Here is a 14520-nt window from a genome sequence, read left to right on the forward strand (position 1 = left end):
GATGGTGGAGGATGAACGTGGTGTTTCAATGGCAAGTTGTGTCCCACGAGACCTGTGCAGCTCTTTAAAGAGTCCACAGGGATAGGGAGAAGGTCTCTTGTTCTGTTGTATTTTCAAAAAGCATTTGGGGACCTTGGGTCAGTGATCCCATGGAATGAGGGAAGTCCTCTTGCCTGGTTTAGGAAAGGCAGTGGATTAGGGCAGGGGATTTTGGCCATACTGACTTACTCAGACTAGTGAGGATAAGGACTGGATAGAAAGGGAAACTGTAGCTGAGTGTGAAGTGAAGCACGTTGTGGTTAAGAATCCAAATTTCACCCAGTAGTGGTGAACTCTGAGCAGTGCAAGAGCACACTCCTGACTGAAGCTCCACATTGGAACAGACATGGTCTAGGTTCAGTAATGGTCAAGAAAGCAAACAATGTCTGGAGTTAATGAGGAAAACAAAACCCAAAGAGCCCAAAGCAGCATTAGCTGGAAATCCATGATGCATCTTTATCCTAAGCTCTGTGTGTAGATGAGATGCAAGTGTTGCACAGTGGTTGCCAAGTGTTTCTGCAAATAGATATTCTGGAGTAACGCTCATCTACATTAAATTTTGGGTCTCAAACTCCAAAAGAGGCTGGGGAAAGAAGGGGTGGAATTCTCGTGCTGCTGTCCATTGCTTGCCCTGAGATTGCTCTGCAGTGCCAGAACTGGCAGGAGCAGGGTGCTGAGGAGGAGGCTGAGTGCAGCACTGAGTCACAGCAAGGGTGACATGAGAGCCCAGCTGAAGGGCTCTAGAATGGCAGGATTCCAGGTGACAGCACAAGCACAGTGCAGCCCCTGACTGCCCCTTTTCCATGGGCTTTCATCTCCCAAGGCAGCAAAGCATGTGTGCTGATGATGCCAACAGGTGTTAAGGAATAGTCAATAAAATCAAATTGTATGTTCAATAGTCAATCAAATCAAATGTTCCCAGAGCTGGGTTCCTATGGGTTCTTGGGATTCTTAAATATTGAGCTACAAAGGTGTGAGTTACATAGCATGACTAAAGCCACCTGGCACCTTTGCCATCAGGCAAAGGCAACGTGTGACTTCAGGTGCTGGGAAGGGTTGCAGGAATGATCAGAGGAACTAAAGGAGTGCTGGACAAATAGGTGATGCTATGAGAAGGGCTGGAATCTAGCCTTGGGGTGAATGTGACAGGAGGGAGAAATGAAAGTCTCATAACTGGGTTGAGTGGGAAAGTCTTGGGCTGCATAGCTGTGTGTGCTTTGATGGCCAAAAACTTGTTAGGATCCTTTACAGAGGATGTAAAATGTAAAAAATGAGCCTGTAAAAATGAGCCTGAAGGGTGATGAAATTATTCAAAGTAGTCAAAAACTGGAAAAAAACCCAAATAGAATATGGAGTGCAGTATAGTGAGTGTGGCTGGCAGCTTGTCCAGGGTGTTCCAAGGTCCCTGGGCTGTCCAAATCCCCATGCTGCAGAGCAGGATCACAGGAACACAAAACAGCCTTTTGCTTGTTAGAGTCGAATTAGCAGTGCTGATCCCTGCTCCCGTGTGGGAACAATGTGTCCTGCATTTCTGGACAGGAGCTGGAATGCAGCCCCTGCCCACAGAGAGCTTTGGCCAGGCTGATGGGCAGTGAGCCCAGTGCTCCTGTAGGATCCCAGCAAAGAGCTCAGGGGTGGGAACTGTCCCTTACACAAAAAACCCCTGTTTGTGCCCAGATCCAAGTTACCCCAGGACTGCCCATGGGCTGATCTTAGCAAAACAGAGGTGATAATGAATGAGATTGTGCTGGAGGAAAGCTGCCTCCCCTCCTGCAGCCCCCCGTGGCTGCAGAGGGCTGTTCTCACCCCCTGGAATACCTCACCCCCTGGAAACTCCCATATGTAACACCTGCCCCAGGAGGGGCCACAGGGCAGTTAGAAAAGGCCCTGGGGTATTTCTGTGGCCCTGGAGCAGCAGCTGAGGCTGGGTTTTGGCAGCCCAGGGCAGCAGCTCACCTTGCTGCAGCCACCCCAGGCACAGGGCACTGTGCTGCCTGATCAGCTCCTTCCTTGGGCAGGCCAAAACCCTAACTGGGGTGAGGGAGAAAATACAAACAAACCCAGACACTGCTCTCCGTTGTAAATTTTTTTTTTTTTAATAATTTTTTTTTTAATGATGGCTGTTGGAAGTTGCTCAAAGGTTTGGGCTGTCGCAGTCCCGGCGAGATGGCAGCGTACAGATGAGACCGAGGTGCCAGGTGGCCGTGGTGTGTCCCACCACACCTCTGGTGCACAGAGCAACGCGGAGTAGCGTGGGGCTGTCTGATCAGGAGCTCTGGTTTCCTTTGGTCCTTCGCACTCCTTCACTCACCATGAGACGTTAGCACGTTTTGTCACTACAGTTCAAAGTTTTGCATCTACGAGCTTCTCACTTACTTTGTAATATGTTGGTAATAGTTTATGTTTAAACACAATAAACAGCTTGGCTATGGAAATCAGTTATGAAGGACAAAATACAGTTTGAGACCACATGTTAATGCAGTCCTAGTGGGCTTCACCAGACGAATCTAAGTGTCTATCCTGCTTCACCAGAGCAATATTTGAGCACTAATCAGCAATCCAAATGCTAACGATCTCTCTGCTGCTTTGTTCCTCATTGTAATTAGGAATAGTTTTAGCGTGTTTGTTGTCCTTGGGGTTTTTTTTCAGAGCTGACATTACAAAGCTGTAATTTTCTATACTAAGTGGACATTCTGTGCATTGCACTTCATTGCACTCAATAAAATTCAGTTATAGGCAGGGGGTTTAGGTTAATCACCTGTTCCCCATGGTGAGCGGGCAAAGCAATTCCTGTGCTGACATGGATGGCACTTCTGTACAGTGCTGGGCTTCACCATTACACTGCACTGCAAAAGGCTCTTCCACTCTTATTCAACATGGTAAAAATATCAGCATCAACATGAAAATCAAAAGTTTGTGGCTAGGGCACAATGTCCTGAACCATTCACAACTCTAAGAGGGACAAGCAGAAGCTACTGTTGTAGGAAGAGATCTGTGGAAAGTCACTAGCTGAAAGTTAAGGTATTTTTCTTGCCTTTACCTGATTTTTATGGCTCTGTCAAACATGGTAAACTCATTCTACTGTGTGGCATGCTTCCTTTGGTCCTTGCCAAATATTTGCCTGTGAAGAAGTGGGCAAAACAAACCCCCAAATTCTGAAGGCATACAATATTTGTAACATCTACAGGGGGTAGATTTAGTTTTATAAACAGGCCTAATTCTTACCGAACCTTGATTATTTCACCAAAATATAATGACAACCTCACTCCAAACAAACATTTCCATTCTTCTGAAACCCAACATACAAATTCCACAATCTAGTTACACATGCCACGGAACAACAACTCATCTTTTCCCAGTGTCTGAACGGGCAGAGTGCAGTCTGTCTATACCCATTCCCCATATTTTGGTAACGATTGGTTCCTGGGTTCTTGCTGGCGGGAGCTTAAACCAACTTACATGACATTTAAATATTTCTTTCATGAGTGGCTCCCAAAACAAAAACCATGATTGGTTTGGTTGGTTTTTAAGACCCAATTACTTTGTCTTCAGATTGTCCCAGTCTAGGGCTTGATGTTGCCAGGTGTCTGGTTTGGTGCTTCTTGAGCTTCTGCTCTGCACTCCGGTACCTCTTTGAGTGCTTGGTGGTTCCTCGTGCACTGTGCTGAGTGGCAGCATTGATTAGTTATGAATGTACAAAACATCTGACCAGCAGGTATTGGAAAATCGTATCCAGGTAGATCCCTGGATTTTTTAATAAACTAAGAAGATTTTTTAGAATGATTCAGCATCAGAATGTCTTCTGCTTATGACACTGAAATTGTTCTTGTTCATAGATTTCATGATCTTAATTCGTTTATGAGACAGCTATTAAAAAAATGGTTCTGTTCAGAGGTGGTTTAGCTACACTGGAGAATGCTGGGTTTAACAGGGAGCACTGGTGCAGGGAACTGAAGGAAGTTTCCCAGATCAGTTGAAACCTGTCTCGAAGACTCTGGTGCTGGCAGAGCGAGCCAGTGGATGGCACCGCGGCTGGCAGGTGACCAAAGCAGTACAAAGGAAAGAGGCTCCACACTGCAAGGCTGCCTGCCTGGTTTTTTTCCAGTTTTCCTGCTTATTTCCATCCCAAGGTGTCCAAAACTTGTAGGTCACTGAAGTAGTTTTGTTTGGTAGGCTTTTCAATGCATTTTTTTCCACTTTTTTGTGTGTGTCCATAGTCCTCATCAGCTCAATGAGTTGAAATGTGCAGCAGGCTGTGTCATACCCATTCCTGGACAGGTCTTTTGTAGTACACAACATTTTGCTGCACCTCTTTGTTTTTAAACTGGAAGATTGTGTATACCAGGACAAGGATACACAGAGACAGGATGCAGGGGATCACCACTGCGATGGCATTGACAGTGCTGGGCATGTCATTTATTGTCACCATGATATCCACGTCGTCGTGCGGGAGGCGCCGGTCCTTGCTCCGCTCAACTTCCTTCTGGTTACAACCCATCCAGTCCTTGAGGATCGACCTGGGGTAGCCTGGCTCCACACTCAGCCTCTGGTTATCGAACTTCCAGTACTCCTTCCCTTTGTAAAAGTAGGTGTAAACTAGGAGACAAAACAGAGAGTATTTCTCACTATTTCCCATTGGTGAGCTGTGCTTGTGGGAGGACATTAAGAGAGCCTGAAGATGGACACTACCTAAGTCAATAAAACACATTTATCCACAACATTCCCAAGCTATTGGAAAGTGAAAGTGGTTTTGGAGGTGGGATTTAAAGGAGAAGCTGTAACCCTGGCTAGCATGTTCAACATTGCCTATGGAACACCATTCCCCTTGGCCAAGACAAGCTGGGAATTAAAAAAGAAAACCTACTATCTTTAAAGGAAGGGTTCTGCAGTGAGGTATTTTTTAACTAAGGCATTTGTAAATATGTGCTCATCATTGCTAAGTGATTAATATCTTCTGCAGGGTGCCAGCATGTGCCTGGGTATGACAGTGTTTGGAAGAACATCCTGTTTCTGTTCATTCAGCCTGAGGGAGCAAATGCTGAGTAAGATGAATCCTTTTGCCACAGAATCCCAAAGATTTGGCCTGTGTTAAGGAGCAGTGTTCTGCTGCTAATAAAAGGGTGATGCTTTATGCTACATGTTGTTTGAAGCACCTCCCTCTCCCCAGATGACCCATTTTCTAATGACTCTCAAGTTATTAGAAAAAAAAGTAAACAGGAGAAGGGAGCTGTGCTGAAAATGTTGGTCTCCTGCACTGTTCCCCAACTTAGCTGACTCTCACTGCCATCCCTCCAGCCTGGCCCAGCCCCACAGCCCTCCTCTCACACCACAGCTCCAAATTTGAACACAGCCTCAATGGCACAAACCCCTTCTGTTGGCTCTTTCCCTTACTGGAGGAGGAAATCTTCAAATCAGAGAAAGAAATGTGTTGGAAGGAGCCTCTGGAGCTCCAAGCCCCTACTCAGAGCATAACTTCAAGGCTAACTACTGGCATCAGACAGGCTGGAGCCTTTAGCAGAGAGCCAGAAATCACTACAGTTAGATTAGGAGGAAATGTAAGTTCCAGCACCCCCAGAACCAGGGCCCAGGAAAAGTTGGGTAGAGTCTGTTGTGGCAGAAAAAGTCCCATTCCCACAGAGTGGATTGTCACAATGTGGTTTAGCAGCTGAGGAGGTGTGTGGGTTGGGATGAGGGTCAGGAAGAATCTCAGACTGCCGCTGCTCACAAAGCCCACGTGACCCCAGGGCTTCTGAGACTTGATTCCTGGATCAGATACACTCAAAACACTCCACATCCAACCGCCCAGCTCCCAGCACAGACCAGCTCTTCCCAATCTAACAGGTGCAATGCCTGCAGACACATACAGCCTTCCTTGCTGATGAAAGCCCCCTGAGGAGCCTGAGGGATTCCTCTCCACACGGTGATGGGCTTGGGGTAGCCTGGGTCCGTTGCTCTCTTGTCCTCGTTGTACCTCCAGTACCTGTCCCCTTTGAAGAAGTAGGTTTTGCCCACGGGCTCCCAGCGCAGCGCGGTGTCGATGCCCTCCCGGGGCAGGCAGCTCCCCAGCTCCACCAGGCTGTGAGGGTAGCCTGGCTCTGCAGTCACCTCCTTAAAAACCCAGTACTTATCTCCTAGAGGTGAGTGGGGATACAACAACAAACACATTGGCCTGTTAGGAGTCAGATTGATATGAACCGAAACCAACCAGTGGACTGCAGCATCGTGAGGGCTTCCAGGCTTAACTGCAATCTGTGAAAAAGCTGCTCCTCCACTTCATTTTGAATCTGAAACCTCATTTCAACTGCTGCTTCTCAGCTCTTGTTTTGGAAGAGCTCTTGAACAGCTCTTTCTCATTTACCTTCTCATGCCAGTCATGATTTCAGACTTGTCTCATCCCCTGTCTGCCATCCTTTGCTCAGGCTGAGCTGTTGATCAGCCCAAGCTTTTCACACATTTCTGTTGCCTTTCCCTGAGCCTCTCAAGTTTTAGCACAGTTTAGAAAGGTGAGGTACTGGAGCTGCAGACACAAATGCAGAAGCCCAGGTACTGTGGTTTTGTACCAGCCATGCTTTCCAGCCACCCTTCCTTGCTCACCACTTGCTCTCAAGTTACAGGATCCTGTTCAGGCACTGCCACCATACAAGGAGCTAAAGTGGGCCCCAGCACAAGGTTGGTCATTTTGTCTCTTTAGGAGACAATTGTCCAGAAATGAGGTTTGGGAGTGCCCTGCACCTGGAGAGGGCTCAATGCCCTGGCAAAAGGTGTTCAAGGAGATAAGCAGAGCACTGGCACTCGCTGGGAAATAGGAGCTGTTTCTTGTCACATGAAAGCCAACTTCCCCTAGTTGATATTAACTCTATACAGAGATGGTCCTGGCAAGGCCAGCCCACACTGAACTGTATTTTAAAGATCAGCGGCTGCTTGAAGTGCCCCCTCAGAAAAGGGCAAGGGTGCAGCATATCTGTTTTCCCCATTTTCATGCCACAGAAGCAGCCTGAGCTGAGGCAGGAGTGTCTGGCTCGTGCTGAACTGTACTGTACCTTTGAAGAAAACGAATTTGCCATCAGAGCGCTCATAGGCGGCGTCGATCTTGGCAGGGAGGCCCTTCCAGAACTGCTCAATCTGCATGGGGTACCCCTCCTGCACGCGGTTGTTGCGCAGACGCCAGAACCAGCGATCCTGAGGAAACCAGAAGCCTCTTGAGACTGAGCACTCTTGTCCTGCAGTCAGACTTGGCTGGGTCCAGCATCCAGCACTGCTAATCCTTGCCTAGGCCCCACAACCATTACAGATACAATTCCTGCTTCAGGTGACAGCTCCAACCCAGCCCAACACTGTCTCCAGTGTGGGAAGTGCTGTGGGGGGAAGATGGCAGCACAAAGGGGGAGATGTTGATTGATGGGGCTGTGAAAAAGGGTGGAAAGAAGGAGAGGGGAAAGGAGCAGGGGGGAGCAAGTCCACAGCTGTAAGCATTGTGACCTCTCCAAGTCTTGTCACTGAGGTGCCATGCTTGTCCTGGTTCAGCTGAAGCTTAGCTCCTGGAGCCCAGGAGAGCCAGACAGCCTGAACATCACCTGGTGACTGTGTGAAACACACAAGGTTTAAAGGCACAAAGGAGGAATGAAATATCCCTTTAGATATTCTATCATTACTTAAAGCTGCAGGGGATGCTCAGGGATGAGCATGAGCAGGACAGAAGCTTTGACACTTCTCCGAGATACCATCCCAACCTTCAACTAGTTTCATTTCAGGAATCTTCTGCAACTGATGTGGTTTGTCCATTTAATAACCTTCAATATGTCCCTTTCCACACTTCACACCCATTGGGCAGAAATAAAACTGCTGGTATTTTGGGAATGGGATCATGGATGTCCATATTCTGTTGGTACTCTAATGGGTTATTGAGCAAGGGCTGTAGTTTACAAGAAAGGTTGACTCCAACTCCTCAGGTAGGCTGAGTGCTCCCGGAGCCTCAGTTCCATGGAGGTCACTCTGAGACAACGAGGCCTGCTCCCAGAGAAGCTGTGGCTGCTCCATCCCTGAAAGTGTTTCAGGCCAGCTTGGACAGGGCTTGGTCTGGTGTCCCTGTCCATGGCAGGGGGTGGGACAAGGTGATCTTTAATGTCCCTCCCAACCCAACCCACTCTAATGGTTACCCATGGTACTGGTATTGCTTCCTGGCTTTACAGAGGGCTCCTTTCAGGCTTGGTGGCATCTGAATTCTCTGCCAACGCACCCAGTTCACATTTTGGAGCACAGGATGCCTGGGCATTCTGTAAATTCCACCAGGCATTGTTTCCAAATATTACAGAACCAATCTGCTCACACTTCCTTCCAATATTTCTCAGTCATCACCCTCAGAGGAACAGAGCTATTTTCACAGACATTTCAAATCTCACTACCAAATACTTCTGTAACCTTTTCCAGCAATAAAATGAAGTGAAGACTCAGGGGTAAGTGGGAATTCTCAGTACCTTGAAAACAAACATTTCTCCTCTAAAGAGAGCCACAGTGTTAAAGTTGCCATCACAGATGTTTGGTTTGGAGCCAGGGAGGGCTGGCCTGTCACCCAGGGGAGGACTGGGGGGTCGTGGTTGCCTCTCGTGTTTTCTTTCTGAAGTGGAGTGAATTCTGCGAACAGGAAGAGTTGGTAAAGGCCTGGTTGGCTCCAGGGGCTCTATAGGAGGACCTAGAAGTGAAAAGGAATATATTTAGCAAAGTGGACAAGCTTGTTTTTTCTGTAAGCTTTAAAAGGCTCCAGGCTGGATGGACAGCACTGCCAGGGATTTATGTACTCCTGATGCAGAGCTCATTCCTTAGAAATGGGGAGCAGAACAAGATGCACCCACATGTGAAAACTATCCCAAAACCCACAAGTGATAAGAACTGAAGAAGAGCCAGAATGTTTTTGTAGGTCTTCCCAAGGAGGCTGGAGCTAAAAGGAAGAAAGAGCCACACCAGTCATGTTCCCAAGTGAAATGAAAGGTGGTAATCCTTGAATAGAACTGTTTAGTAGACCATAAAAAAAGGCAACAAAAAAGCCTAGAAACCAAAGCAAAACTAGGAAAAAAAAAAGGGAGGGTGTGAAAACCAATGCTACATTGTAAGGAGAACTGCAGGGAACACTTCATTATACAGCAGTGACCAACCTGTGCTGTCCCTGGCGAGCAGCTGTGACAAGGGACCTCACCCCACTCAACTCCAGCACAGCTCTCCCTTTCCATCCTTCCCAAACTCAGCTCTGGGATCTGACAAGGCCAGACAAATAAAAATACAGGTGAGATAGACTGGAGCAGAGGTCTTAAACAGCCTCTTGCCATAGGATGTTTTCATGAACTGTTAGTGGTAAATCTGGATCAAATCTCACTCAGAGAGTCACAATTCTTGTTGCTTCTCAGAGAAGGCCATGAGTTAAGATGGCAATAAACAGAAGGCCACCAGAGCAAGGGATTTGAGTGGGCTTGAGATGTGAAGATGGTTTATTTGCAAGGATCATGGTTTCAATTTCACTTTGAGCCTGTAGGATAAACCCCCACCTGTGGGGGCTGCTGTCATGGGTGCTGTTTCAGTGTCACAGACTGGGGCCAAGGTGCTGCACCCCAGCTGGAGGTGAACACTGGCCCTGGACAAGGCTCATCCTCACAGCCTGGAAGAGTCACAGCACCTGCAACCCAGGGCACCAAGGTAAAGGTTTTACTTAGCCCTAAAATGCCACTGAAGAACTGGCATGGCAGAAGCAGTTGTATACACCGTGGTCAGGATGATGCCAAGCAGCAAAGATTCAGATGAACCAGGGATTTGCTTTAAGGTAAATGTTTGCTAGATCAGTGGAGAGAGATCTCAAGTCAGGTCCAACAAGGGAAGCTGGCCCTGTATGTACTCACTGCTGGCCATGGCCAAACCAGCCCTGGCAAGGCTTCCCACACATGCTGCAGGTGGTCTGCAACCTGCTTGGATGCAGACTTTGCCATTTCACTTCAAATATTCCTCTTACTGTCCTTCTCTGCTAGCCACGAATGTTTCCTTGCTACCTTTCACTCATTTTTGTTTTCATAACCTAGGCCTTCTAATTTATTCTGATTGAAGATTTGTCTCTCTAGACTGCCTTTTCATTTTTAGCTGCTGCCTCCACTTAGTCCCTGAGGCTTAGGGTGGGAGGTGATCCTGCAGCTGTGCACATGCAAAGAGCAGAGGAGTACACTGAAAACATGGAAATCCTCAGATCCAAGTGCTACTCAGGCAGAATTTGGTGCACAGCTATGGGGATGGGAGGCAGAAGCACAGCCTGTCCATTGGTAGAGAAGGTGCTCCCTCATAAGGGAGGCACTGCAGAGTCCAACCTGGCACAAAAGCAGAATGAGCATACCCCATCCATTGGGAAAGGCCACTGGTCATTCCTATTTCCAGACTCCATCACAGTAACCTGCCTCCAAAACAGCTCAAGGCTGGATGGAACAGGTTCACCTGAGTGTGTGAACAAAGAGCCACTTAAGATGGGCTGGCACTGTGGTAATTAATGCAGAGACTGATCACATCCACCAGCCTGAGCAGGCAGCAGAGCACACAAACCACATCCTCTGCCACCACACTTCTGAGCAGCTTTAAAGAATCAAATAGAGGAGAAGTATCTAATTAGAAAAATCTGAGAGTGGTTATTGCATGGGTCTGCAAATGGGCCTGAACACAGTCACCTAGTTATCATATGTGATCCCAGCACCAGAGCCAAGTCCATCCCTGGGACTGATCCTGCAGCCACTTCCCCAAGGGAAGCAGGTAAGAAATCTCCTGGAGCTGGAAACCTCCGTTCTGGAGGGAAGCAGCTTGCTGGGACTCTACAGACACTGTGTGGAGAAGAAGAGTTTCTTCCTCTCTATCAGAAGCAAGGCAAAGAATGTCAGAAAGCTTTTGGGTCACAGCAGATCACCTTTAGAGTGTGACTTCCACCACTGGCACTTAGCCTCCTCCCTTCATGCTTCCTCTGTTGCAGCCCATCTGAATACCAAGGTGACCTGTGAAGATAACACAGAGAGAGGAGGCATTTAGGAGCCACTGTGTCGATAGTTGAGGACAAAATATAATTGTACTGTCCTCCTGGCTATTGACAGAGTGTTCCCTCAACTGCACAGCACCTGCCTGGAGGCTCAGCACCTGCCTGGCTCAGCCAGTCCCAGCCAGCAGCTCCCCAAGCCTGCCAGCACAGAGGAGGCTTTGGGTCAGCTCAAGGGAGAGAACCACTTGCAAACAAAGGCCTGTCCTTGTCTTATTAATCTTCACTCTGAGAAGAAAACTATCCTCCAAAGTACTGTTATGGTTTGAATAACTCAAGGGAGGTTTTGGTTTGAAAAAGCTGAGCTGCCAGTGTGTTTCCGCAGCTGTCCAGGGACACAGGCAAGGCTCCTCAGCCTTCTTCCAAACAAAGCCTATGATCCAAGGGAGCCAGGGAGAGCAAGAGAAACCACCTGGAGCTGCTCTGCAGGCTCCAGGGCAGTGCAGAGAGGCCCCTGTTCACACTACATGATGTAGCTGCCAACAAGCTACCTCAGGGGCCAGAGATTGTCCACAGAACTCCAAGTGCAGGAAGGACTCCTTGTCACTTGACAAATTCACCCACAGAGCACTTTGCACTTCTGGGTTCAGCCTTCAGGGCTGAAGTGAGTTAAGAGGTGCCAGTTAGCCTGGGACCATGCCACAGTGCAGAACAAGCCCCAGCACCCACAGAACAAGGAGTGGACAGTCAAGGCCCCCATGAACATCACTGGGTGGCAGGAAGGGTTTCTCAAGCCCTTCTCACACAGACATTCTCCTCTCAATGACGGCTGGCACCCAGGTGACAGAACATGCACCTGGGAGACAAGAGTCCAGAGCAGACATCCTTGCTCTAAGCCAAAGGAATGCTTTCCTGGGCTCTGGAACGAGGTGATTCACCTTGCACTTGGGTTCTCTGCTTTGGGTGCCAGAAAACTGGGTCAGAAATTCCCAGGCTTAGGCAGGCAAATGATGAGAGCTTAGGGCTCTGCAAGATGCTCCAGTTTCCTTCTGGAAAAGCTTTCAGAAGCCTGACATCTGCTCCACAGAAAAACAGAACATTTTTCTATACTCAGAAGAATCTGTAGGATGAGAAAAGTATTTTCTGCCCAGCCATAACACACACCAGTGTTTTTCCATCAGCTGAGAAACCTCCCAAGAGAGATGGGCTCCCTCTCAGCCTCCCCTTTGGCAGAGTCATCCAGGTGGAGCCCAAGGACAGCACTGGGAACCAGGCAGTTGCTCCCTGTGTTTCAGAGGAGTGGGAACGAAGATCTGGCATTCAGCAGGTGAGGCTCTGTGGACGCACCAGAGGTGGAGTCTGGTGTTTCCTGCTGGGTCCAACAGAGTCTGTGGACAGGAGGAAAGGAGCAAATGAAGTGATGCAACACAGAGAGGGTGTCTGGTATCTCTGCAATGTGCCAGAGATGTGGCACCAGGGCACATCCCTCCAGATTCCTGACTGCCAAGCATTTTCCTTCTTCTCTCCTCCTACAAACACAGGACCAGGGGCACAGATCCACAAGTCCCAGATCCTGCAGCTTCTACAGATGAGGTCTTGGATGTTACGCTGTTTCCTCCCCATGTCCAAGAGGACATTTTCAGAGAACATTTCCAGGTCCCACATGACAGCAAAGCTTGCTCTGATGGTCCCACTCACAGTGCAGTGTCACCACATGGAAATTCTCCACCAGGTCTTTCTGCTGTTCCCTCACAAGCCATCTCACACATGGGTGCAGCTCACAAGCGCCCTGGGATGGTCACAAGTGTCTGTAGGTTACAAGAATCTCCATGGCTGCCACTGGAAAAGGGGGGGAGGTGATGGAAGTGCTGCACGGAGGGGGTGAGGCCAGCAGAAGGCCCTGGCTGCTCACGGACACTGTGCCCTGCTGATCTCCTGTTCCTGGATGTCAGAGCTGGTGCTGTCCAGTTCCTCAGCCAGGGCCTGGAGTGGTTTCATGCCCACTCTGGACCTCAGCCCTCAGGGGTGCAGCATGTGCCATGATTGGGATCTCTTCTCCTGAAGATGTGTGAGGCTGAGAGTTCCTCAGTGAGCTTTGGGATGTCCCAGATCTTTGAGGCTGTCTCCAGGGTTAATGGCCAGGTCTACCTCTGAGTGATTAGGAGACCTCCCCTTTGTGACCTCAGGCTCTGACAGGCCCTGGAAGGCTGGCCTGGCCAACCAGCCCTGTGCACATGAGCTTTCCCTGTACCTCAGTCAAGCCCTCAGACAGGGCCACAGGAGCCACTCCTCATCACCCACTGCAGACCAGTACAGAGAGCAGGATGTGAAGAATCATGGAATCACAGGATCATTCAGGTTGGAAAAGCCCTCTGAGGTGATCAAGTCCAACCCTTAACCCGGCACTGCCAAGCCCACCACCAAACCATGTCACCAAGTGCCACATCCACACATTTTCTGAATGGGATGTGACTCCACCACTGGCCTGGGCAGCTGTTCCCATGCCTGACTATGGTAAATCAAAGGCGACTCCGACAAAGGGGAGAGAGAATGATGCATCTGACTCCATGATCAGAAGGCTAAAGAATTACTTTATTATACTATACTATGTACATTGTATCTAAACTGAATCTGCCCTGCACTCACTCTTGCTTACACCTGCACAGAACTGCACTCATCTCTGATTCTCTGGTGCTGTCCCATGACAGTCCCACACACAAACACACCTGGCCCTGACAGGCCAAGGGAACAAAACATCCTCACTCTGGGTAAACAATCTCCATATTGCATTCTACTTTAGCACAACACAGGCACAGCAAATGGTAAGAATTGTGTTTTCCTTCTTCTCTGCTTGTCTCACAGCTTCCCTCTGTTCAGAGGGCTTGTGAATACCACACCTGACCACCCTCCTAGTGAAGAAATTCTCCCTAATACCCAGCCTAAAACTCCCCTGACACAACCTGAGGCTGTTTCCTTTTGTCCTGTCAGCTGTTACCTGGGAGAAGCCTGAGCCCCTCCTGTCAGAGTGACCAGCTCTGTGACACAGCCACAGCTGAGCAGCTCTCCCCTCTCCACCTGCAGCCCCAGCGCCAGCAGAGGTAAGAGGCAGCTCAGCAGGACATCCAGGGGACCTGCAAACTGGTGTCACTTCCAGTTTAACTCCTTCCTGGGCATGTCACTTGTGACACAGGCACATAAATACAGAGGGGGAAACCCTTCTGAAAAACACACATAAAGTAGAGCCCTGCTATTTCCTTGTTTTATCAAGGAATGTGCTGCAGGAAGCAGCTCTCAGGAGATGGGAATGTTGCTGACTGGTGTTACAGCTGGCCTTGCCCTCAGTAACTCAAAATGGAAGTAATGTTTTAAACATTGACCTTATACTTATCAGCATGAAGCACAAATAAGAGTTCACATCACCTACTGTCTCTGAGGGTGAGTTTTGAAATAAATTCAGCAGAAAATAAATTAAAAATTCAACAAGTCATTATATG

The 14520-nt window shown here is 48.6% G+C and overlaps 1 protein-coding gene across 1 annotated transcript in view; it reads right to left on the reverse strand.

Moving 5' to 3' along the window:
• Positions 1 to 2117: 2117 nt before the first annotated feature.
• Positions 2118 to 14520, reverse strand: part of MMP24 (matrix metallopeptidase 24) — a 41960-nt gene continuing 29557 nt past the window's right edge. The window contains exons 6-9 of the mRNA XM_066561812.1: positions 8514 to 8728; positions 7080 to 7218; positions 5904 to 6170; positions 2118 to 4635 (exon numbers count right to left, since the gene is read on the reverse strand). Coding sequence (XP_066417909.1) covers positions 4298 to 4635; positions 5904 to 6170; positions 7080 to 7218; positions 8514 to 8728 — 959 coding nt within the window. The 3' untranslated portion in view covers positions 2118 to 4297. The remainder of the gene's footprint in view (positions 4636 to 5903; positions 6171 to 7079; positions 7219 to 8513; positions 8729 to 14520) is intronic.

Source organism: Molothrus aeneus, chromosome 17 (assembly GCF_037042795.1).
Source record: "Molothrus aeneus isolate 106 chromosome 17, BPBGC_Maene_1.0, whole genome shotgun sequence".
Taxonomy (NCBI): domain Eukaryota; kingdom Metazoa; phylum Chordata; class Aves; order Passeriformes; family Icteridae; genus Molothrus; species Molothrus aeneus.